At 43.8% G+C, this 26,786-nt stretch overlaps 1 protein-coding gene across 4 annotated transcripts; it reads left to right on the forward strand.

Moving 5' to 3' along the window:
* The first annotated feature begins 1,248 nt into the window (after positions 1-1,248).
* Positions 1,249-24,350, forward strand: LOC118505928 (UPF0518 protein AGAP011705). 4 transcript variants are annotated; one of them, XM_036042430.1, is made up of 11 exons: positions 1,249-1,487; positions 2,191-2,916; positions 13,651-13,853; positions 13,953-14,237; positions 14,322-14,718; positions 17,590-17,790; positions 17,863-18,922; positions 18,997-19,175; positions 19,250-19,568; positions 20,698-20,736; positions 22,869-24,350. In XM_036042430.1, exons 2-11 carry the CDS (start codon positions 2,704-2,706, stop codon positions 23,327-23,329), a joined length of 3,357 nt encoding a protein of 1,118 aa, XP_035898323.1. In that variant the 5' UTR covers positions 1,249-1,487; positions 2,191-2,703; the 3' UTR covers positions 23,330-24,350. The 4 variants fall into 4 exon arrangements, with proteins under 4 accessions (XP_035898323.1, XP_035898326.1, XP_035898327.1 ...); XM_036042433.1 differs by having other exon boundaries at positions 17,617-17,790; XM_036042431.1 differs by lacking the exon at positions 1,249-1,487 and adding an exon at positions 1,504-1,691.
* Positions 24,351-26,786: the final 2,436 nt, after the last annotated feature.

Here is a 26,786-nt window from a genome sequence, read left to right on the forward strand (position 1 = left end):
GGCGTCTGGAACTGTGGTTGTATGGGCAGAGGCTCTTCGAATTGGTTGCAAAAATCTTATATCAATCATACAAACTACTGCTTTCTTTATAAAACAAAGAGCTGAATCAAGATAATACATACCTCAACTAAATTTCGCCTAAATTTGAAGGTGCACATGCTGTGGACGGGGAAAGATGCATCCAAAATCACCTAGTAGATGAGATGCAGGAACAACCAACCGTTGCTCCTTAAATTCACCCACCCATTCCACCCGACCTTCAAACAGGTTAAATTTAACCCTGCCAGTTGTTAAATTTCCTCAAAGAATACCAATCTCAATGTCTTTCTCATCCGTAGCCGTAGCACCGGTAAACCCCGTCGGTACAGCTCGAACATCTATTTCGTCAAGCAATGAAAGGTGTTTGTCATCTTCTCAAGCCATTCCTGCAACTTGTTTTAACGTAAAAGCCAGAGGACACAACTGTGAAAAGCGATTTTAAAGGAAAAAAAATAGCAGACGTAGAAGGGTTGATTCAGTTAAACGATAAGCTTGAGCCCTGTTTGCTTTAAGCGCAACAGGTAAGCAAATGTTTGCAGTTTCAATTTCTAGATTTGAAGCTCGATTCATCATTAGATTTATTATTTGATGCCCAATTTTAAGCTACCTGTAATTGGACATGTGTAACTGCATCCGGCTCGATTAAGACCGACTTTGGCATATTTCCGAACGAGTTATAGTTATTCAAGTGAATGGGTACGAGCGATTGCAAAGAAGTAACAATCGGCATAATCAAAAAGTTTATTTTTAAGAAAAATTACAAAAATAATGTGCAGCGTAAGAAACAAAAGCGTGTAGACTGGCAGCAGAAAAGTCCTATAGTGGCAGTTTCTCAAGTCGCTATTATGAAGTGGCTGGTATCGAATCCCTTCGGACTATCTCTAACCAAAGCAATGCAATGGTTTTACTAAACTGAATAGGTTTGCTGTATAATTGTAAATGTTGTGTAAATTTTACAATCAAAACAAAAAAATGAAAAGAAGTTGCACGTTTAAGCGAAGTGTATTTTTTTAACGTTGGAGAAAATGAATGTCGTGACAAATACTGTCTCTAGTGCCTTTTTGTCTAAAAAAGTATCAACTTTATATATTTCGAAAAAAATCATTCGAAAAATTTGACGTTTCAATTCCATCGCTGTCAACCGACACGACAGCTGACGTCAACCTTCTTGTTCATTGGGTAGCGTGTTGTATCACCGTCAAACGCAACCCGTCAAATACTGAAAGAACTTTGGGCAGGAAAGATGTTGTTTCGCTGTTGTCGGGAAAGGAAAAATCAACAAATTTCCTAATCATTATCATTTTACGCATTGCAAGCGTAGCAAGTGTGCAAGTGCAAGCATGCCGTGTCCGGAACCGATCGCACAATCGAACGAGATAAAGTGAACCGCTCCCGCGCAAGTGGTGTAACCAAGTGGTGGCAGGTTTTTATGCGTCGTGTCGGAGAAAGTAAATGCCCTAATCGGGGGGTGTGGGTTGGAATAGTTTTTAAGGAGTGTTGTTTTGCAGTGTTCAGGAAAATGGTAGTGCGTTTTCGTGCGTTTCGTGCCTGTGGGGTGATAAGGAATGGTGAATGGTGGTTGTTGCTTAACCTGCGACTAGTTTCGTCGGCCTCAGTCTACTTGACCTATTCTCGAAGCACAGCCAACCAAGGTGATGACGACATAGCAAGATCGTCGTCTTGTGTGTGAGAGTGGAGGGAAAAGAATTTGTATCGTGCTTGTTGATCTGCGTTCGTTTATTAGTGTACGCTGGCCGTACCGGATTCAAGTGTGTACGCCTTTCTTCAATTGTTGTATGCCACCCCCTTTTTCACCCCACCTAATCACGTTAAGTTGTGGCCGACAGCAACAGCAACAACAACAACACGTAACGGGAATGTTGTTATGTTGTGGATGACAAGCGAAAAAAAAAAATGCATACGCAACGGAATGCACTGCACTGCGGAAGGTGTGTGCGTTTGCTTTCCGTATTCTCAATCGCGCGCTGCATTTGCATTCTACTATAATTCTAATGCAATGAGCGTCTCAGACACCTGTGCAAAGCTGTTCAGGAAAGGCCTGCTTGCGCGTTAGCATGTGCATTTGTGTTGAAGTGTTTACATGGTAACTTGGATTGTGCTTACGCTCTGTTCCATTGTTCTTTTCCACAGGATGTTCCGTGTTCATGGTTGTGCGGTGTAGAAAATATACAACGTGCTGGTAAAGTGTTCCCCTAGTTTGGTCATCAAAAGTGCTAATAATATCAAGGGATTTGTTATTAAACGATTCCCGTAAATCCGGTTTCCGATGGCTTCCGGGCGGATTAGAAGTGTGTGTTGGCTCGCAATTTTTGTACCTTTCGCACCTAACCCAAACGTACCACCGTTCTCGGTCGCCTGCGTTGTGTAATGTACCCGGGGCCAAACGAGCTGTAGCATTTCGATCGGCTTAAAAATTCGAACGGGACCCCCTAAGAGCGGAAACACGCGTTTACCGCACCGCCTCACTCACTCTCTTGAAAGTGATCGATTCGAGAAACAACCAGTTCAAAAAAGGAAGCACCAGCGTAACGACGAACAGACAAACAAAATACCAAACAAACCAAGAAGCAAAAAAAAAAAAAGGAAGGTTTACGGTTTGGTAGCAACAGAAGAAGAAAACAGCAGCAGCAACAAAACACAACAATGAGCTGGTTACGATCGAGCCCGTTGCGGCAAAGCTTTAGCAAAGGCAACAACAGCAACAGTGCAAATGACCGAGCGCGTTCCGGTGCCGGAGGGGCTGGCGGGCTGTCGGTTATTCGCCCGTTCGATGCAACCGAGTGCGATCCCAAGGCGTGCTATGACAGTTTCTGCATCCACTGGCAGCAGGCGTACGAAATTATACAGCGATCGGAGGTAAGTGCATTAAAATGTCCCTTTGCTTTCTTTTTAGGATCGCAAGAATAAGAATGTTGTGAGCATTGTACAAGAATATTGGTTCCAATTTGTTTGTTGGACTCTGATATTGAGGCGGTGTGTAAATGAAGATCGATTGCATCAATGCTCCTCCATAAGCCAGGGCTGATCATAGCAAAGGTTCCTCCATAAACAGATCTGGCTCGTAAAACTGATGGTCAATTTTAGCTGATAATGGGATGCAACAACATATGAATTGATAGATGTCGCAACATTTAGTTAGCGATCGTCTTAGCATTTTTCCGGCTTTCTAAAGGACTTAGCATGTAGAAAATGCTCCGTGAAAATAAAAAAATGATTGAAAATATCTTACGATAGAGATTCACTTAAAATCGGCAAAACTGAGGGAAACGATGTCCAGGGTATTCTTACCAATTTTGGATAGATTTTCTGGTCCCGAGGTCCAACAAGCAAAACGATGAAGCCACCAAGCCCTCAGTTACTAAAGCTTCCTCAAGCGTGGCCTCAATCTTGTCACTATTCCCTATTATCCTTATTCTATATTCCTTGTCACTATTTATTTATCTTGTCATTATGTTTATAAAACTTTTCCAGGAGGAAGAGTATATGTAAAAGCGAAGTCAAAAGTGATTGTAGCTTGTAACAGAAACTACCCCACGAAATCCAGCTTCTAGTTTTGACCGTAGTTGGTTTGTTGTATCAACTGATAAGTTTGTTTTTACATCACTGATATAATACAACAGGCAATAGATAGCTGAATGGATCCCAAGGCCATCACAAGAAAATATTTAGATTGCAGTCTATTTATTCAAGCCTTACGCTAACGAAGATCATTACAACGTAGCAATGGGACTCTTATCTGAACTGCCAACCAAAATTCTTACCAAAACTAAGACTAACCCAAATATTGAACGAAGCGAAGAAGATAGTAGAAGACAGAAGATGGTACATATTTGCCTCTACGACTGTTGTTGATCTTGACCTGGCAGGCCCCCACAATTTGCTATCTGTGACATGAATTACCCGTAATTGAAAATGCAGTTCAGTTCGTGTAGGAGTCAAGAACTTGTCGTGGTCATGTGCAATCATCTGCTTGTCATCGCCAGCCTGTTTCAATGTTTTATTGATAAATTATTAGGGAATTATCTGTTTAATTAGATATTTAGAACCCTTGCATACAGGTCATGCTTCTGAAGTTCTCGAGAGGAGAGGAATTTCGTTTGAAAGAGGTCATCCATAATCCAAAATTATTTTTTGAATATTATTCCATTCAAATAACTATATTTCTAAACGTCCTCCAAAAGGGTAAGGTTGTCAGTCCTGCGTAACATTCACTACTTCACTAGAAAGAAAGACTAAAACTTACTAAATATCAACAAACTTAAAGCAAAACTAAAAAAGAATCATTAAGAGAGGGAAAAGGGGAGATTTAATGAAATAAAAAAAACAATATCATCATTTTCCAGCCGATATCAGGGTACGAGCTGTGACTAATCATCATCGTGGAAAGGCGAAAAACTCTCCAAGAGATGGAGGAAACGGGTCTAGTCATGCGTGGCAGATCTTACATCACAGTCATACAACCACAGGCAATAATCTAAAGCACCATACCGCTGTGGATGCACTGCCGCGAACGGATCAAACGACTGAAGGACCACCATCTATTCAGCTGCACACGCTACCTTGAATCTCTACAATTAATAGTTAATTGATAGATAAACGATGAAAGTGATGCAACTCGTCGAATCGTACATGTTTATTTGATTTGTTTTCCAAAGACATTCTTTTGATCGTGCACTTGTTGAACCCTTTGAAATATCGCCGGTAGAGAAAGAAGCAATTCAAACTATCTTCCACCTGGCATTTGGGGTTTCCTTTGGAAACGCTGCCTCCTTTATTTTTCAATTAAATGCCAATTGTTTGCCGATGCGCGCAAAACGGGAAAGAAAACCGCGAACCCTATTATGCTTTCCTTTCGCAAATGCTCTTTTGCCGCGTGTCAATCAACATCGTTTCGGCATATTAAATAGCAATCCATATCCCGCGTGTGTCCAGGCGAAAGGCTTGTCGGCTAGCATCGACGCCAAACAACATTCACCAAATGCCATCAACGTGCAACCGCGTCCGTCTTCGCGGTTCGTTGATCTCCTCGAGACGGTGATGATATCCCCACCGAACACCTGCTCGGTTACTTTCATCAAATCCCTTAGCCTACGGGTTCCAGGGTCGGATATGGATGTGGTCGCGAAAATATTGTTGAGGAAAAAAACACCCCCCTGCTGCACCACAACACAATTCCCGCGCACGATAATGCGAATCATCGGTACACTTTCCTAGCGCACCGGGGTTGCGATTCGATTCGATATTGCCATTTACTGCGGTGGATGGAAACTCGTTTGCCATACTTGTTCCGGTGACACATGTGCTCTGCACCGTTCACCGGGGCCAGACGATGCGGCTTATCAACCGAGCGTTGGTAATACGTTGCGTAAACAATTGCCCTGCTCCGAAAGCGCAGGATTATCGTAACAGGCGGGACTGTGGGATCTGTGTGTTTGCTGGGGAATGGAATGCTCGGAACATGTGCTTCCTTCCCGGCAAAGCCCGGCGGATTAAGATACAGGTAGTTGCAGCAGTTGCAATGCTTAATTGTGTTTGCAGAAACTAGTAATCTTTAAGGCTTTTCTAAGAAAATAATATTCTTCCAGCTAACCGGTGGTTCAATGTGATGCATTAAATGTTAATAATGTTCGGAAAGGGAAACACTTTGCACCTTTTTTAATGATGATGCTCTCTTAAATACTGTCTTCCTTCCTTTCGGGCCTTCAAAATTGCATCGAAACCACCATTTCTTCTTCGGTCGGCATGCATGGAAGAGATTATTAATTGTAGCGTGAATAATAAGCCTTCTGTCTCATTTTCGAGCATCACGGAAACGACAGACACGAGCACGGAAGTGATGCTTCACAGCGAAAAAGACCCCATATATGCTCAATTGTGTCATGCAATTTTGCATTTTTCTCCCACTTTTCTACACGGTTTTATTATTAAACTCTCCGATCGTCCTAACTTTCACCCCTTCTGTCTGCTTACTCCCCGACGGAAAGTGTCTGCCGTTGCACAATACTCGCACAGAACATCGATTTAAAAAGCAATTCGTGGACAAGGTAGCCGACTGTGCCGAATGTTGTTTTTGATCCAGTGGCCGAGAAAAGGCCCGATCGTGGTGGCATGCGTGCACGCATCCGCACATTACGGCAGCGAGCGAGTTTTGTACCATTGGTTTACTTTCGAATGTGAAAAACGTAAGCCACGGGACCGTCCGGAACAGCCGGCCACCCAACACCCAAACCCCAGCCCAGCTAGCTGGGTGATGTATGGTGCCCACGCATCGCGAAATTTCTTCGCCCAAAAAGGCTGTGCACGCGATCATCTCCTTCTGTGGCCGGTGATCGTCGCCACCGGTGCAGAACGCGTTGCGTTGGCGAAGAATAGCAGATCGAGATAGATGCAGAGAGAGAGTGTGTGTGTGTGTGTTAATTGCACGGTGGATAGGCGAGATTTGTAACTTATAGTTGAAATGGACGACGTCTGTTGCAGTGCAGAAACCTGTCAACTTGCTTGATCCTGGGTTCAAATCTCTGCCTGTCTTTTGATTCATAGTGCGGAGTGTTAGACAATGAAGTTAGGAGATACAGTGAACAAGGTTGTCTTAAGCGCATACACAATTTTCTTAACGACAATTATAAATTTACTTATTTATAATTATTAAACTATTTTAGTTTCTTCGGTGTGTTTCAGAGTGCTCATTGAGAGTTTTTCGAACATTTTTATGTTTTTTTTTTCCAATTTTTCTTTTATTTTACCCGAATTCCGCCCGCGTGATGTACTGGTGTGTACAATATTAAAAACCAATTTAATATAAAGTAGAGGAAAAACAGTTTGAACTAGCAGTTAGTACCAAATGCGGTTTACGAAACTTACTTACTCACTTACTTACTTATCATGCGCTATAACCTCTACTCGGCCTTGTCCTGCTGCAACAATCCTCGTTACTGCTCACGTTCTAGCGCCATCTTCTGCCAATCCAAAATCCCGGCCATTCTGGTAGAAGTAGATTAAGGTCATCACTCTATCTCAATTTGGGATTACCAAGCCTCATCTTGTTCGTGTCGACGGTCTAAAATGACCTTACGGGCTTATTCGTTCGGTGTCATTCTCATGATATGACCAGCCCACCTTTTTCCTTGGCACTAAAATTCCGAGAGGTCTCGGTCTGCCATCATTTCGGGCGCAGCAAAGTATTTTGAGCGGTCCGGTGGCCGAGGCGACAGTGGTGCTGGTCTTCACACGGCAGGACCGGGGTTCAAATCCCATCCGGGCCGCCTCCCCGTACGCAGAGCTGACTACTTTCCTACGGGTAAAATTAAGTCACAGAAAGTCAGAAATGGCAGGCCGAGAACAATGACGAGTCGAAGTTGTAGTGCCAAGGAAGAAGAAGAAGAAAGTAGTCAGCACTGCGTACGGAGTGGCAGTCTGGATGGGATTTGAACACCGGCCCGGCCGTGTGATCGCCTCGGCCACCGGACCGCCCACCGGAGCCTAGCGAGTCTAATTCGCTGCACGATGGTTAGGTCACCGTGCAGCTCCTATTGCTCGTCATTGTTGCGGCTCCTCCATTGTCCTTCCACACATACAGGACAAAGTCTTTCTGAGCAACATCCTCTATAATGCGGCTAAGAGGATTACGTCTGCTTTGGATAGAATCCATGTCTCAGAGGCGTATGTGAGTCCCAGCTTCTTCCGTCGCGACAGGCATTTTGAGTGGAGAAGTTTCCTCAGGCTGTAGCATGACCAGTTGGCAGCCAGCACCCTTGCGCGTAACTTAACCTCAATTTTGTTGTCGAAGCTGACATTTGACCCCAGATAGGTGAAGTTTTGGACGACTTCGAAGGTGCGGTCACCTATCTGTACATCACCCCTGCGTGAGCAGGGCTGCTGGTGGTGCCATCGTGATATATATTTCGCCTCGTAAATCTCTAGTCCGAGTTTTAGTTACGCTCGCTCGATCCTTTGGTAAACTTCTGCTACATAGGATAGCCTCAAGCCAATGATGTATATGTTATCAGCCTATGCCAGGATCTTTATTTACTCAAAGAAGATGGTTCCCGCATATGGTCCCAAATCACGCCAATACTTGCTAGGCGTTTGTATAAAATATTGTAAAGTGATTTGAGTACTACCTATGAACAAAGGATTGTCAGTTGTTTTTTCTCTTTTTTTTAAATGACATATTCCATGACTCTCTATTTCACAAACCATCAATACAAACCGATATTTATAATCAAAAACTCGCCGTACGCTTAAAGTAATATCTCTCACTGTATACAACCGCATCACTTGCTTCAGTTCGTGCCCAAGTGTTGGATCTCTTTCTCTTGGTTGAAGATCGCACAATGCACCATACGATCATGAACGTGTCGCTCTATTACACCTCCAAATTTCAACGGGTGATGAAAAAAAAGCAGACCTCTCGGTCCAAAATCTTTGCCATCATTCCACCCCGGGTACACATGCGTAACACTTAATGCGGTAACGTGATGCGGTGTCTGGCAACCTTTTACACCTTCATTGCACTTTTGTGCCATCTTCGTTCATTGTTTTTTTTTCTTTTTGCTTCTCTCAGTTGCAAAGTGTCAGTGTGTGCGAAAGCAGATTCGTGATTTGATGTTTCATCCCCCTTCGGCCATGCGCCTACCCCAATTAAAAGAAAAATTGTAACGTAGGCGTACAACAATGGACGAAAAAGATCGTGCAAGAGTAATGACACACGGCTCACGAAAGAGAAAAATCCATACACATCAATTGGGTGGCTGGGCTGGGCAAACAAGAGCCATTTTTATGCATTACGCGAGCCAATTAACAAGGATTCGATGTAAATCTTGGGCTCGTTCTACGTCGTAATGACCTCGCTCGGTGTGAGGAATAATTTTCACCCGAGGTGGGGTCGAATATGTTTCGCATTCTTTCGCCAAAAAAAAAAGCGGGAAATCAGTCCATTTCTCGCTGTCCGAGGAAAACAATGGATTCGCTTGACATCAATTAGCACAACACTGCCACAGATACAGATCCGGAAGCCAATGTGGCCGAAACCATCAAAAAGTGCTAATGAATAATTTAAAACGCCCCAAACGACACAACAAACACTGAACTTTTGTGGGGAAACCGATGGGTTAAGTGAGGCAGCCAGAACGTTGGGAAAACCTGTTCCCTTTGGGTGGTGATAAACGTGGACAAAGTGTGCAACGTTAATTGAAATTGTTTTAATCAACTTTAGCGGTTCACGTCGATTAACTTCCAGTTGTGGGAGGAACTTTGTGGGGTTTCTATTGTACTGGAACTGCGACATTAAGAGCTGTGGGTTGGCTGTTTCTTTTGCAAACATTGATTATCGTTACTTTATTTTAATTGCATTCAAACATTAAAGCCTCCCGCGCAAGACTGCGATTATAATTCTTGTTTTTGGTTTTTACCAGGCTCGAGGTCTTTTATTTCTGATTTGTGGGAATGGTAGAAAAAATTGTCTAGGTCTAAGGAGAAATGGATCATGAGGACTGGTTTCTGCAGATTAAGCCACTAAGTAATGGGCAGGCTCGCTCGGAAAGCGCCCTCAACAAGAACCGATAAGGTCTTTGATAGAGATAATGTCGTTACACATAGAACACCTTATCTAATCTTTTGCTATTACCGTTTCCCATTCAAGTTTTTCTTGTAATTTCTCCTTCGCTATTAAAGTCATCTCTCTTCGAGATTCAGAGCTTCGAAGTAAACCCCTCTTTCCCACAACTGTCATCAATCGATCGCGATATGTCAGCACACAGCACGACCAGCACGAATGAAAGCTCGCTTTCGCAATTTAGCATAATGAAATCATGCTTCTTCACTGTTCACTGTCCCACATCATTGTCCAACCCACCGTGTGCTGAACCAAGGTTCACACGACCGATGCTACCGGCGGATGGATCGGTCTCACGTGGATTAGGCAGAAATGCGATCGCAGACCACAATCGTCATGCGTAATCTGTTGGCCTGTATAATTCTCTCACACCTCACAACCGTGCGAGAACGCGCCTCGCGTAAGAGCCGTAAGAGTTATAATGATGGTTACCACGATAATTGGTACCTTTGGTAACGTTCGCATGGAAGAAAAAGTGTGATCATCTGGTAGATTTCTTATGCAGTGCGTTGAAGGAGACATTTCGGGGTGGTTTTACTCGTTGTTGATTGATACGTGTGAGTTAACTGTACGTGCTTCCGGCGTGTTGGCGAATGCGGTGCACAAATAAGTATTTTACCGTTAATTCATTAGGATGGTTGCCGTTCTGGTAAACTTTGGAATAATGATTATTGGACTCAGGGGTAAGGTTCCAGACATAGCCCGCTGGTAGATTTTGAGTATGAATATAAGATGAGATATATCAAGGGTTGGTTTTTTTTTTTTTGTAAGAACTCTAAAATAATAGCAACTGAGTCCTATAGTTTGCCTCAGATAATGTATGGCGAAATCGATTAGTCGTGGGTTGATTCAAAAGGTTCAAGTTTTTGACGTTCTTCTGCTTCTTTGGCACTACAACCTTCGAAGGTCTCGGCCTGGCATGTCTGGTTTTCTATGACTTGAATTTATCTGTAGAAAAGTAGTCCTGCGTACGGGAAGGCGTTCTGGATGGGATTTGAACCCCGGTCCTGCCGAATGAAGACCGGCGTCGTTATCGACTCGGCCACCGGACCGCCTAAACCGTTTTTGAGGTTAAAGCCAAGAAAGACTGCTGAAAATTGAAGTCGAGAAATTGGAAGCTTTAATAAATGAGGATTTGTGCTAGTTTACAATGTCAATGCGATTTTTTCTGATTTGTTGTATCGTTTGGTTAATCTGCTGATGAATATGAGAGACATTGGTAACTGGACTGGAATCTCAACAGGCTCTTCAAATACTCAGTGATTACGACCTGCTGCAGGAGTCCTCGGAATGGTCCGAAGTTCCTGTCAGTTGGTTGGTTTATGTCTATCAATCTGACGAACTCCACCACGCTATTCTAATTTATCGATCTGATAACTAAATGAAAACCTTATGCTGTGTGTTGCCCAGTTTTGAATCCTGGTGAGTTTAGCGATGCCACGCAGCAGATAGTTCAAGAGCTCTTTTAGGTTTATTTAATACAGTTTCTTTAAATCCCTCTCAAAAGCTGCCAAGAGGCTTCTACGGGCTCTCCTAACTGCCTTTGACCTATAGGCACTTGAGAGTTCAGAGACTATACTTCCTATGTCATTCCTATGAGAATGATATCTAGGTGTTGGAGACAATAGTTTAATAGTTTTCTCCTTACATCCTTTTGAAACTATCACTCGTCTTGTTTTACCCATGTTTTAAATAGATTCTCTATCCTTCGGTATACCACCAAGACCATCAACGATGTTTGTTGGTGCATTAAAAAGGCTTTACCACCAGTAAATTGAATACAAAACCTTCAAGTAGCAAAAACTTCTACAAGAAGTGTACGTGTTAAACCTTACACCTAACAGCACGTTAATGGTGCCCATTTCTTTCCCTTTAGTACACCACTATACTAAGCCGAATCAAGACAAAACGCCAACATTCAGAAAGAAAGTACGAACACCACCAACCCGCTGCACGACTTCCCACTTTAGACAGCAAACAACCTACTGCACTAGAAAAAAAAGTTCCGACACTAGCAGATCAACAAGTGTCGAACATCGATCGTGGCAGCGGGCAAACATATCAGCATACTTCTGTGCCTCATTTCACTGTACGAGGATGTTGTAGCTGTGTAAAATAGCTGCGTAGAGGAAGTAGGGTTTTTTTTTTATTTCGTTGTTGTTTACAGCAAGAAGGAAGGAGTCATCTTTCCGTTTGTTTGTTTGTTTGTTTGGGTTCGATTTCATTGGTTCGGCTGACCGTTGTGCTGTTCCCCATGTTCCTGCGTTAAGGTCTACATACGCGACGATCCACCCCCCGGGGGCGGGGGATGCAATATGCTGCTGTGTAGGGCGTGTTTGTTGATGGGAGTTGGGTGTTGACGGCTTCGGTCTGCAATTATGCATTTACGCGCTTCGATCACCAGCGGGAAAATCACTAGTTTGCACGCCGTGCTCTCTGAAAGTGGTGTAGTGTGGCCTCATGTGGCGTGCTTTACCGTGGTGTTTAAGTCATGCCGGTGCCCGTGCTTTCTCCTTATTAACAAATTAAATAAAAATTATATCGAGCAACGCTATGGCCGCTCTCTGGCACTGGTGTTTGTTCTTCTGTTTTGTGGCGGTTCCTTCACTTTTGCTTTCCATGCACACTTTACACGTTTGGCGATAATTATAGAGAGAGGGAAGCTTTGTTTCATCGTACTGGAAATGACCATTTCCCGGCCATGCTCTGTTAATTTGACAATTTAAATTTCATGTTAGGAGAAGAGTGTGAATAAAGAGATCAACGGATGGAGAGATATCTGATGTGGATGAGTTTGCATACGACGCTCTTGCGGTACCTAATGGTTCATCCACCTGTTCGTTGTGGGTTGTATCAAGCTTGTGTGCAGACAATATTTGATTGCATTATCAGAAAAAATGGACTAAAGTCTGAATAGATGCCCCCCTCCCGGCACTCACATTTCGGCCATCTATCAGACTTTAGCCAAAAAACGGAGATGTCTAGAGATCGTTTCGGACGATCGTGCTTTTGCCCTTTTGTTTTAGAGAGATCGAAAGGTAATTGAAAAGGAATAGAGTATAAAATGAACCAGGAGTTGATAACGAATCCCCAAAACCTAGGTGTATCGTTATGCATTATTCATACAGGGAAGAAGTACCTGAATAATAGTCCTTGTCGACGCTATCCATGTCAGAGCTGTGGATAAATACTCAATTCAGAAGAATGCTCCTCGCGGCAGTGAGCGCCTCATCATGGATGTAGAAAGCTGATTGACTCTTCATCACAAATGACAATTGTCCTGCTCCATATTCTTTAAAGCTGTTGGAGAAGATTGAATGTCCATAGGAATCCTAATTAAATTCCCCAACAGAGTTAGTCTGTGCTGATCGGGGACATGTTGAGTCCTTAGTATCTGCCAAATGTCTTCATCCATAAGCATTTTTCTTCTGCTTCTTTGGTCGAGAGGCCTAGAGAGGTCTCGGTCTGCCATTTATGGCTTTCTATGACTTGATTTTATCTGAATAACGAGGCCTGCGTACAAAGGTCTAGATTTGATCCCCGGTGCTGCCGTGTGAAGACCGGCGCCGTTATCGCTTCGGCCACCGGACCGCCCCATAAGTATCATCCATAAGTATTACTCAAAAAAAGGATGTGCTATAAAGACACGGTGTAGTACCAAGAGATCTGTGGAAGTCACCAATTGATGAAATAAAAACGTTCTATGGAAGACTGCCAACGCTTTCAACAATCCCAACAATCCACTACAAGACTGTACATCGAAGCATTTTTGCGATGACTCCATATGCTTAGGAATCAAGAACAATGTATTCCATTGAGCTTTATGTAGGTTTTCAATGCTTTTTTCTTGGAGAATACCACAACAGAATCTGAAATTGTTATGTAGTTTAAAAATCTTTATTCAAAGATTAAGTCCACCTATAAAAAGTGCAACGTTCGCCGTACTAAAGAACTACGATATTCTTTTCATTCCACAGAACTACCGAAGTCAGTCACATGATGATGTGTTGGGCGTGGTGACACATCTCGACCATATGGTAACACTACTGCTGGTGGAACTGCATCACTGTAACAAACTCAGTCTCCCTGGTCAAGCAGCACCACCGGCGCCCTGTTTGGAGCATCTACTGAGTGAAAACCTTCTCGACAAACTGTACGAATGGGGCATCAAAACGGGAAGGTAAGTGGGCATGGATCCATCAGGACACCAAGAGTTACCTCCCATATTTTAACATTCTCTCCTCCTCTCTCCTTCTCTCTGCTTTCTTCCCATCGCCAGATATGCAAACGCTGTACGGTTGGAGCAGTTAAAGCTGTACGAGCAATTAGTCAGTCACTCGCGTCACCAGCTCCTGGTGCACGAACCATTCCTACGCCCGCTGCTGAAGCTGTTGGCCTCGAGCCAGAACGAAATCTATCCGCCAGACGTCGAGAAGCGGCTCGTGATATTGCTCAATCAACTGTGCGTGGTGCTGATGCAGAACGTGCACCTGCTCGATCTGTTCTTCTTCTCCACCACGCAAACACAGCAAAGTCACCACACGAGCAACGGTGGCCACACAAAGTAAGTGGCCGGCGGGCGAGATAATCCAGACTGTGAGCATTAATGCACTGTATCACCTTTTTTTTCTACCACCCATATCAACAGCTTCATCATCTTCTCCCTGCTGATACCGTACGTCCATCGGGAAGGTTCGTTGGGTCATCAGGCACGCGATGCACTACTGCTCTGTATGGCACTGTCACAGAAAAACTCCAACGTCGGCACCTACATCGCAACGTACTCGTCTATCTGTCCGGTACTGGTAACCGGACTCGGCGGTCTCTATTCGCGCCTCCCAAACCAGATTGAAATCAAAACCGTCGACTGGTATCGCATCACGACGGACGACGTGACGGAGATGCCCGAGCTGACACTATTCATGAACTCGCTCGAGTTTTGTAACGCGGTCGTACAGGTCGCCCATACGATGATCCGCCAGCAGCTGCTCGATTTCCTCTACCAAGGCTTCCTGGTGCCGGTTCTTGGGCCGGCCATTCTACAGGTAACTATCGGCATTCGTGGCGTTGCACTGTGCACAGATGGCACAAAACGAACGCCACTTTCTATTGCCATTTTCCTTCCCCCGTTTGCTTGTTCTGCACTTGCGTTTTGTCCTACTTATCGCTTTAATCGTGTAACCCACCCCTCATTGCAACAACTTTCCATCGCATTTTCATCCGGCGGATGAATCGAACCGTTACTAATCTCTCGCACCACACACCACAGACGGAGAGAGAGAGAGGCGGCATCGATGGCGGCTCTGTAATGGAGGAACAATTATTCACCATTACAGTGTTTGCATTTGCCACTCGCTCGCCCGGCACTCACTGTAAGCGCGCCGCTCCGTCTGTGCTGCTGGATCACACTGTACTTGCTTTTATCATTGGGGCTTAACCACCTTTTTGGGTGGAAAGGGGTTTATTTAATCTTCCGCTATGTGTTTTCTTTCTCTTCGTTATGTTTCTGTATGGTTCTGGGATTTGTTGTGCCGGGAAAAAGAGAGTAAAGTAAGAAGCCGAGATAAACATTGTATCCTTTCACGTTCTTGGCTGTGTAATACAGTGGTGTTCGAAATAGTATCAGTTCGTCCTTTTGCGTTCTAATTCGTACCCTTTTGCAATGCGTATCTTTCTTGCCATAAGTTGATGAAACTGTTTTCAGATTTTGAATTGGCATTATCAATTTCTGCATTAATTAATTAATTTGAAACCATTAAATTAAAATCTAGCTATTAAAAGCTATTAAAAATCAGTTATCCTTGCTACAATATAACCGAATCAGTAAATATGTTAATTGTTTGTTTTCGTGGCGGTCTGGTGGCCGAAGCAAACAGCGGCGCCGGTCTTCACACGGCAGGACTGGGGTTCATTTCCCATCCAAACCGCCTGCTCTCCGTACTCTTCAGGCTCACTACTTTGCTACGGGTAAAATCAAGTCACGGAAAGCCAGAAATGGCAGGTTGAGGCCTCCTGAGGTTGTAGTGCCAAGGAAGAAGAAGAATTGTTTGGACATAGTAAAAATACGTTACTAACATAGCGTTTTTCAGTGGATAGTGTAAAAGCATCGATCCTTTTTGTAAATTATTTATATGAAATGCTTCCAGCTGTCAGGGGATCTTATTTTCTGTCATTGCGAAGTAACCAGCGTTGGTATTGTAATTGTAGCCGATGATATTGTACACGTCCTGTCAGCGCTCCGGTAAGTGCGTAACCTACAGCTATAAACGCGGGTTGTGCGAATTTCACAGGCTCTTGTCTTGAAGTTCATTGTCTTGGGATAGTGACAACTATCGCTTACAGAACTAGTTAATATCCAGCATCAGATACTTAGCGGAACATTTTAATCCGTAAACCAGCGATTTCGTTCAAGTTATTTACGGCTCTATCTTACAGCCCGCGTTTATACCTGTAAGTTACGCACTCATCCGTGCGCTGACAGGCCGTGTTCAATATCATCTGCTTCGACTTCAAGATCATCTGGTAACATCAAAATGAAAGGAAATAGGTTCTGCTAAAAGCTTTGGTTAATCTTTCATGTAAAGAGCTTGCAAAAAAGATCGATGCGTTTATATTATCAACAGAGAAAAAAAACCTGTAATCCTAAAATCCTGACCGGTTCGTCACTATCTGACTACTGGTGGCAGACCAACGCCTGTGAAGGTTGTAGAGGCAAAGAAAAATCAAGATAAATTCTACAATTATTCCATGTTGAAAAGAAACATTATATTGAAAAAAAAAACGCTTAAGACACTGATAATATTTTGTACACAGCTGTAGATCGGCAAACAGGTGTTAGTGTTTAACACCCGAAACAAATAGCACACGGTCAAACATGGATCACACTTTCACGCATTCGATCGCACCGAAACACGGTTACACCTTATTCTACCACCTATCGTTACACATACACATGCGAAATTCGTGTTGTTTGTTGGTTGTACAGTAATAGTTTAAGCATTCACCACCACCTTGTTCTTGTTGGCTATTTTCGCGTTCTATCCCTCCCCCATCTATCCACCTGTCCGATCAGCACGGACATCTTACGACAGTTACATTTCCTTCCATTTTATTTGTTACCCCCTTTCGTGTGTGTGTGTTACGTATTTGTCCCCCCCCTCCCCCCCGAATCTCTCCCCACGTGGCAGTTATGTTAGCAACCGTGTTCCGTTTTATCTGTTCCTTTATCGGGCATTGAACGCGCGTTGTAAACCTGTGCCCCCATATTATTGAAGCGTCTCACTTTCAGCTTACAATTGCGCGGAACGCTAATGGAATTTGTTTTATTTATTGATATATTTTCTTCTTTTTCTTTACATTTCTTTTTCTCTCTTTCTCCCTCCCTTTTTTTTGTCTACACTTTGTCTCTCTTTTCACACACTTTTCACTTCCGAATTGTGTTTTATCTGTTGTTTGGTATCGTTTCTTTTTTTGTCTTGTATCCACTCCCTTTCTTTTCCTCTTTTGGTTTCGCTTATGATCTAACCATGTTCGCAATTTGTTGCTGAAACAATCGGAATCGATATCACATTTTTCAACACTTCCGTTTGCAACTGATTATCAACGGTTTTGTTTCGCTACTATCCGATCGCGTTGAAACGTGTGACTGTGCGTGTGTGTGTGCTGCATCTTTGGCCTCGAATGCTGTGTAATGTGCTACGCGACGGTTGCTTCCGAACTTTTGAATGTAATCAATCGGAACCGGAATCCCGATGATGCGGATTGGTGAAATATTAAACTGAAACAACAAATATAACGCAACACTATCGCATACCTAACAAATCGTTAAATCAACTCCTCGCAACCAAAACCCCTTACTCTTCCTGTGCACGATTTCCTTAAAAAACCCACACACACACACACTTTTGGGTGAGCAGACATTTAAAGGGCAAGGTCAATTCCAGACGAACGTTGAGTCGCAGGTCTCGGCGATGGCGTACTTCGACCTGATCGTCCGCTCGATCACCGAACCGGGCCTGATACAGCTCGTGATTCGCTTTCTGCTGGATGAGGAAAAGTTCGACGGGCAGCGTATATTGGATGTGTTGGTTGAGCGGCTAAACAGCAACGACTCGCGGGTAAGTAAGAAGCAGTTGTAAACGATTGGATGGATTTATTTTTGACGGCTCTCGTTCTACGGTTTCCGACAGCTTTGCATGGTGACACTATCGCTGTTCGACAGTCTGCTAAGCTTAAACTGTGAGGACATCATGCTAGAGCTTATGTTGAAGTATCTGCTGCACTGCAAGCACGTACCGATCTCGCACCGGTACAAAATCAATCGGGTCGACCCGTACACGCAAGCGGTCGAATACTTCCTCAACATTACGCCGGACATCATGAAGAAGGTGAACAGTGTGCTGAACATCAACAACGGCGGTATCGTCGGCACTGCCGGGAGCCGGGACCAGCAGCACGTTCAGCCACTTGGTAACCACCATCGTAGTACCGTTGCCGGCGGTGCGGCAAGCAACAGCAACAGTGGTGGTGGTAATGGTGCCAACAATGCCAATCTTAACGTTAGCAAAACGATCGGTGCCAACTGGAACCATTACGGGTTGAACACGACGACGGGCGAAACGCTGCTCGCAAACTACCAAGCGTACCTGCTCGATGCGCGCAATCGCATCGTCCAATGCAAGCATGCCTGTGATCAGTGGAACAACGTGTATCGTTACCAAAAACTAAGTAAAGCCAATTTTTCGCATCCACCGCTGGGCGTTGCAGGTGCCAGTGGGGGTAGCGGTGGTAGCAGCAACAACAACAGTATCGTCAATCCGGACGATGTGCGCACCCTGAAGGTGCAGATGGTTAAAGACTTTCTGCGGGAGTTTGCGTTCGATTCCGGTATAGGGGATTGCGACAGTCAACCGGCACGGCCAGTGCAACAGCATCATCCCCCTGTAAGCGGAACCAGCTCGACGGGCTCTGGTGCAATAATGTTTGGTGGATCGATGGCGCCATCTAGCGGTGGGAGTAAACAGCTCGACAGTTTACAGTCGATCGGTGATAGCAGTGGGTACGAAAGTTTAAACGTTTTTTCACAAGCAACGAACGATATGGTCTTGCCGACGGTGCACCAGGAACCGGCACCGCCTAGGCAGCAGCATCAACGGATTGATGCGTGGAGGGTGTCAAGCGTACGGGAAGAACCGATCGGTGATTTGGACCTGTCCGAGGATCTGTTCGCGCAGGGGACAGTTAGTTTAGGTGAGTGCTTAGCGTATGCTTGAAAATTGCACTATTGATTCAATTTTATCTAACTTTCTGTTTAAAACGAACAGGTCCCTTTTTAACGGCGATCTGGAGCAAGCTGCAAACGTTTACGAGCAACTGCTTGTACGTGAATCTGCACCTGACGGGATTGATCACCCATCTGACACTTTTCCCGCTACCTTTGCTCCACTCCATCCTGCTACGCCCTGACATACCGACAACATCCGATACGCCGTCCTTCCATCAGGTAAGTGTTTTCTTTTAATTGTATTATATTCCAAAACAATACTTAATTACTTTTATACTCCTCCCCCGGCACAGGTGCTAAAGATACTGAAACAACAAATCGACGCCGAACTCCCGGACACGGACGAATCGCTCGAGATCGTCGATATGGCCCGCTCGTTTCTGGTCGATCGCGAGTTCCGGCTCGTTAATATGCGCAAAAACGCAATCGAATCGGCTGCCAGCGGTAAGCTGCTGAACGGTGGCGGTTCCTCGATGACCTCGAGCCTGTCGCAAACGACACCGATGCAGCTGACGCCCAGCTCATCGTACGATCCCTTCAAACGGCAGGATGGCAAACGCAAGAGCATCAGCAACTCGTTTTCCAACATCTTCCGGCGGCCTGGGTCTGTGGGTAAGTCATCTATAAAAAACTCCGGAGGGTCTTGTTCTGTTCACGGGAGAGAAAGCCCTACACACCTACACCCCCAAAACAAAAAAACCTATTCTTCATAAGTCTCTTTCTCGATCGAGCCATCTTCCCTTTTCGCGTACACACCATGTGGAACTCACTCACCGATGCTTTCCATTTCACAGCTCATTTAGCGTTCTTCTTCTTCTGCTGCTGCTACTACTACTGCTGCTGCGCGTGCTTCGATCGGGAACTGTTTCTGATCACGGCACATCTCACTCTCTTTCTTTCTTTCTTTTCTTCTCTTGCTTGTTCTGTTTTTTGCTTTCTTTTTGGCTTTTCATTGCCGCTCATTTTGTATTTTTCGCGTTTATCCATTTGTCTTTTTTATTGTGTCATTAAATTCTTTTACGGATAAGCGGTTTGGTATTATTTTGAGCGTTTTGTTAAAAGCTTATCTTTATTTAAATTTTATTTTCACTTCACTTTTCGTTTTTTGGTATTTCATTATGAATTTCTTTGGTTTCATCTTTGTAGTTTTTTTCTTTAAACATTCATTTCATTGACTCGCTCTCTCTCTCTCTCTCTCTCTCGCTCTTTCTCTTATTCACCATCTCACGTACGCGATTGCGTTGTCACTTGGCTTACTAATGTATGTTCGTCACTAAATTCACGATGCTTCGCGTTTTGCTGCACTCTTCCCAACGCGTCGGAGCTCTGCATCCTACAGCGGACCTTGTGTCCATGTATCTAAACACAGCGCAAAAGCAAAAGCGCCCCACACGATTAACTTGGCCCTGTTGCGTACTTCACCAGTTCCTCCACAAAACTATCGTACAAAAAAACTGGCACACTCTTCCTTCGGCTTCCTTCGCTGACAGATTTGCTGGCAGAAGAGCGCATAACTTTTAGCTTCGATAAAATAAAACTAACGCCTTACTTAACGTCCTCTACCCGCCGTTTGCGTTGGGGAATGCTATGGGAGAAACGTAGTTGTAGTAGAGCAAAAGGACCCGACATCAGCACCGCCATCGAAACACATACACCTTCCGGCCTCCATGTTTCGGTCGATCGATTTAAGATTATAATTATGCCCTCATATCAATATCTCATCTTGTTTCTCCTCATTCAGCTTCATCGGGTTTAGCACAGATAGTTGAATTTTTTACCGGTAAATATTCATGCCCTATTATTTGTTATCTGTTCTGCTCCCTCTTCCTCCGCTCCCATTCCTTTGTTTGCTAGTTTTTTTCCTCACGCACTTAAGTATGTGCTCCCAGTTTTTTGTTTTATAAACTTGTTCCTACTATAGTCGTACTGCTTACATTGCTATGACTGGCCTATAGTTGCATGTGTACAAACTAGTGATGGGCGCTCGGAATCAAAATTACCCGGTTCCGATTTCGGATGCAATTCCGGATCCGATTCCGAATAAAAAAAAGTCGGAGCGCTCTGGAATCGATTCCGAACATACCATCATTTTGCCCATCACTAGTGCAGATTTTGAATTTAATTTGCATTTTTGTTGTTTTCTTAAAATGTTAGCCCTTTTCCCGTGTTTGCTCTTGCATGATACAATATCCTTGTCCCACAAAGAAAATATCTTTATGAAAGGTGTTTCATACTCTAATTTGTGATATCTTTTTGAATATAACAATTTATAATCAAGTGCACATTAAATGTGATTATACTTCATCAATTTTCGAAAATGTGCTGTTTTTATTATACAAAAAAACGGTAAAAGACTCGAGAAGGCCCCACCCTCCTGACAAAATTTGTAAGGCACTGTAGGATTTACGCCTGAATGTATGCAATCCGCAGTACACGTTGCGAAAGCTACACAGTGTGCTTTCAGCGTGGTTTAATAAAAAAATGGTTTAATAAAGACGAATGAAATATTTCTTATTATTCGATTGAAACCTCCTCCCTCTATGTTGACCATTTACACTGGCTTACAGGAGCTATGTAATAATTTTTGGTCAGGCTAGGAGTGACCAATCAGGTTATACAACATACACGGTGTTCCCGGACTGTAACGGAACATTGGTTCGATGGATACTTGTTAACGGGCATAGATATTCAGAAAAGGAAGAAAAATAAGAATAATCACATTTCAAATCACTTCTTACTATGTATATTATCATGCTCTACTCGCTGTCCAGTAACAGTATTTAGGAACAATGCACAATGGGCTAAAGTCTGAATATATGACCCCTCACTTTTCGCTACTGAGTTAGTTACCTTAAATTTAGGTAAAAGTTAAGCAAAAATGTGAGAAATCGTTGTAATAATTATTTATAATAATTAAAAATAATAAGTAAATAATAAATAAATAATACTCACAGTAAAAAGTCTAAAAAATATACCCTTTTGGGTAACTCAGTTGCAAAAATGAGGGTCCGTGAGAGGGTGTGAGGGGGCCAGACTTTAGCCGCACAATGTTTATATGAAACGAGTTATGACCATGCAAAAATCCCACTGTGCAACAAAAATGACAGACCACAGTGCTGCACACAAAAGATTCTAGGGGGGGCCTTCTCGAGTCTTTTATCAAAAAAAAATTAAAAATCTAGATCAAGCTCGTAGTAAATAACTTCCAGTTGATCCCACCAAAACTCGGGTTCCTTCAAGAATATTGTAGGAAGTGATCTCGTGGGTTTTATGGGGGATCAGGTAATGAAATATTTACATAGGTCACCTATATCAGAAAACAAACTAGCAAAGCGTCTCAAATTATGTTGATAACCTAATAAAAAGAGGAACCTTTGTCCCATAAATCCCATTTCCTCCCGAAATCCCAACGCTCCTTTCTCCTTTATTATTCATTTATTGCTCGGTCCGGTTCCCATATTTAGTAACAAATTGCATCCCAGCCAGGGGGACACATTTTTGTTTGCATCAGGATGTGTGTCTTTTTGTAGTGGGTACCAAATAAGCCATTGGTTCGTTGCATCATAAGAACACTAATTCTGTGTGCGTGTGTGTGTGTGTGTGTGTGTGTCATAGGATAATGTAGACATGTTGCATGTTGTTATGTCCCACCCCTCAAACAACAACCGTAACCAACCGTATCAGCATGATGCGTGTACTAATACCTTCCCTCTTCTTAGTAATTTGATGCTCCCATTTACTATATCTCGTGTTTAAACTCCCTCTTATATTATGCTACTATGCTTTAAATGAGTTGTTGTGCTCTGTCTGTCCTTTCTTTACTTTTCCGAAACGGAACAATCGTTCCCAAATGATTGCAACACGCTTTAATCATGTTTTGTAACCATTTTCCCCACACGCTCCGTACCTCAGGATCGAGCAATAATGGGTTAAACCACTCACCGAACGGTCGGCAACCGCAAGCGTTTACACCCGCATCGATGCACGGTACCAGTACGGGGCAATCGAGCCCGGTAACACCCCCAAGCGGTCTGCTGCTGGGGGGTAGCTCAAGGCGTGAATCGCGTGAAGCAGAAACACAGTTCATGTCGAGCGACACGACGCCTTCCGCTGCCGGTACGCTGATGGGTCATCAGCATCCGTCCAATGGGCTGGTGGGACAGGCTGCCGGTCCGGATCCAACCAGTCTGGAGCACGGGCTGATCGCCAACTACAGTGTGGGTAATGAGCGCCAGCTTAACCTTGCCATCGGGGCCGTACTGCTGGACGAGTGGTGCCGTGAACTGTCCGCCGTAACGCAGGAACAGTGCATCATGATGCTGTCGGAGCAGGTGCAGCAACAGCAGCCGGTGACGAGAGCGGCTACTAGCTAAAAACAACCACAAAACGACCGCCGGGAAACCCGCTTTAAGTAACTGTTTAACACACACACACACCCCGTTAACGAGAAAAGCTTGTGATTTAATTAGGTAACATCGAGTGGACGCAATATAAAGGGTTATTATAGAGGCAAAGTACGGCCGTACGGAATAGAATGCGCGCGTATGTCCTGGCCCTCATTGTTGATATCGTTTGTAAAACAATCGAGTTGGGGAAAACGAAAACCAGGGTTATAATATTTTAAATTTAGCGAACCATTAATTTAACAAAACCGTCGAAACATCGAACCTATTCTTTTTTATTTTAAATTGTGAGCATCTTTTAAAAAAACCATGTAAAACACTCTCCTACCCCCCAAATTTTGGTAAGCCGTACTGGAACTGTTTAGAGTAGAGTGTTTGTGTTTTTGGTAAAATTTTACGAACAATTGACTCAAATCGAAATCGAAACGACCGTATCGTTTGTACTATATATACATCGATGTATTGAACATAATGCACTAACCTTAACACTCCTACTAATCGTACGAACAAGCAAACAAGGCCAAACAATTACAACAAAATACAACCTGTAGTTACTCTTTACACCACTATGGTAGCGACGCGTATACTGTAACTGTTAGTTAATACAAGAGAAAACACAACCTCCAAATACAAAAAAGAAGCCGATCGGATGAGCTCTTTATGATCGGGGCAGTGATTTGTGAAGTAATTTTGTAAGAACGATATTAAAGCCCGCAGTAATGCCCCACCAATCCCCGGGCTAGCGCGAGCTGTAATCCCCCCCTCTCTGTACATACAGGAATGTTATTACAATTATTTATCGTTGTTGGTTCGTTCTGTGCGTCGGTGGCGCCAGAAATGGACGTCTTTATTTTGTGAGAAAAATTCTATCGTAGCGAGTTAACTATTTGTTTTCCCTTTTTCTTTCCCTATCCGCTGCTGTACGAAATGTTCAATTTGGTATAATGGTTGATTAAATGTAAAACAACGTGAAAGGAAGATATACATACAGCATGGAGAAAAATCTTTTTTTTATTTAGTTGAAGGAACATCCGAAGAACAATTAAATTACTTGGTAAAAACTGAAAGCTGTCTAATACGGGGTAGAGTTCATGTCCTGTTCATGTCTTGGCCTGCTGCAACCGATCCTCGATACTGCTCACGGTCTAGCATCGTCTTCTACCGATCCATTATCACGGCCTTTCTGGCGGACGCATCAACGCCATCAAACAATCTCAATTTGGGCCTCAGGCAATGGCCTGTCCATGGTGGGTCGTCCGGTGTCAATCTCATGACATGACCAGGCCACCAGAGCCTGGCGGGTCTAATACGCTGCACGATGGTGAGATCATCGTACAGCTCGTAGAGCTCGTCATTGTAGCGGCTCGTTCATTGTACTTTCACACATAAGGGGCCAAAAACCCTTCCGAGCTTCTTCCTCTCGAACGTGGCTAATAGGGTAACAGAGTTCGTGTCTCAGAGGCGTATGTGAGTACTGGGACTATAAATGCTCTGTACAGTCCCAGCTTCGTCCGTCGCGACAGGTATTTAGAGTGAAGAAGTTTCCTCAGGCTCTAGTATGTCCGGTTGGCAGCCTGCTGCCCTCGCGAGTTACTCAACATCAATATTGTTGTCGGTGCTGACTTTTGACCCCAGATAGGTGAAGTTTTGGACGACTTCGAAGGTGCGGACGCCTATCTGTACATCACCCCGGCGTAAATCAGTGTTTGTTAGCAGGGCCGCTGGTGGTGCGATCATCTTTTTGGTTTTCGCCTCGTTAATCTCCAACCCGAGCTTCTGCTACATAGGAGAGCCTCAAACCAATGATGTCTATGTCATCAGCGTATGCCAGGATCTGGATTGACTTATAGAAGATGGTCCCCGAAGTTTCCACCTCCGAGTCGCGGATGGCTTTCTCTAGCGCCAGATTGAAGAGGAGACAGGCAAGCCCATCTCCCTGGCGCAGGCCCTCGGTGGTAGCAAAGGACCCTGAGACTTTTCCATCCACCTTCACCTGGCATGTGATGTTGGCCATTGTCATTCTTACAAGCCTGGTAAGCTTGGCCGGGATTCCAAAAGAGCTCATTGCGTTGTACAGCTTTAACCTTGGTAATGCTGTCATATGCGGCTTTAAAATCAATGAAGAGATGGTAGTAGGGGAGCTGCTGCTCCGCCATCTTCTCCAAGCTTTGCCGCATCGTGAAGATCTGGTCAGTGGTTGATTTTCCATTTCGGAATTCCATTCTGGTAGTTTCCAACTATCTCTTCAACGAATGGGAGAAGTCGATCTTGTAGTATTAGGGAGAAGATCTTGCAGGCAGAATTCAATACCGTCCTAATGTCCTAATTATACTTCTTGAAATAGTTCAGAAACGATTTTGAATCAAAAAGTCAACCACACTCTAGATTTTAAACATACGATAGACCTTAGCGAAAAAGGTAGCACAATAACCCCAATCGTGCTTCTTAGAAATTAGTGTCGTCAGGATTGTATGGACAAAGTTGGTTAGAATGAAGACGACCAGCATATCATGGTGGTTGAAGAACTCTCGAGTTAAACGATTAAGAGATCCACTACTAAGAGCTGGAAGCTTCAGAGATCGTCTTCTAGAAGTAAATCCGTATCCTGACATACTCAGATGATATAGACATTGCGTTAGGAGGAATGACGCGACAAAAGAAGATCTTAAAATTGACCCTTTAAAGAGCAATAGGAATTTTGTACAAAGCTATTGATTGTTAGCCCTAAGGAACTTCATAGCGTTAATATACGAATAATATACATCGGAATATACGTAATATACGAATTATTTGTACTTCATGGAGACGCCCAGTACTTGCAGCGTATCATACAATCTCATTTGGCTTGATCTGTTACCTTAGAAGACCATCAAGGAAGTACGCCAGATGCCTTCTTATCCTTCTGCTTACGCCAACGAAGTTCTTCACAAATTGGGGGCTAACCTGGAATTTTCTGGTACGGTATGATTTCAATCCAGCATCAGGATACCTGCAGCGCCGTGCAGCAGATAAGCTCAGCTTGTAGAATGTTTACTTCGCTTTCGCACTACAACCTCGAGAGGTCTAGGCCTGCCATTTTTGACTTCCTGGCATGAGAAATGGCAGGCATGATCTAAGAAGTCGTTAGACCAAGAGAGAGAGAGAGAGAGATTCGAACCTGTGACCATAAGCCTCAATATAATAGCTCTTTATCCTTCAAATTCGAATACGAGATTCGAGATTCCAAAGTAGGATTTATCTCATGAAGAAGCTAGTCATCCACGCTCTTCGTTCTTTAGAGAGGACATGCCGCTACTAGGCTTCCGGAATGGACAACCCCCCTATCAAAATCATTAACCCTGCAACTTCGTCGAGCAACGTATTACACCCTTCACTTTACCATCTTTCTCACGTGAATCAATGATAGGCCAACTCCATTCGCTGGGCG

The sequence above is a fragment of the Anopheles stephensi genome, chromosome 2, assembly GCF_013141755.1.
Source record: "Anopheles stephensi strain Indian chromosome 2, UCI_ANSTEP_V1.0, whole genome shotgun sequence".
Lineage (NCBI taxonomy): Eukaryota > Metazoa > Arthropoda > Insecta > Diptera > Culicidae > Anopheles > Anopheles stephensi.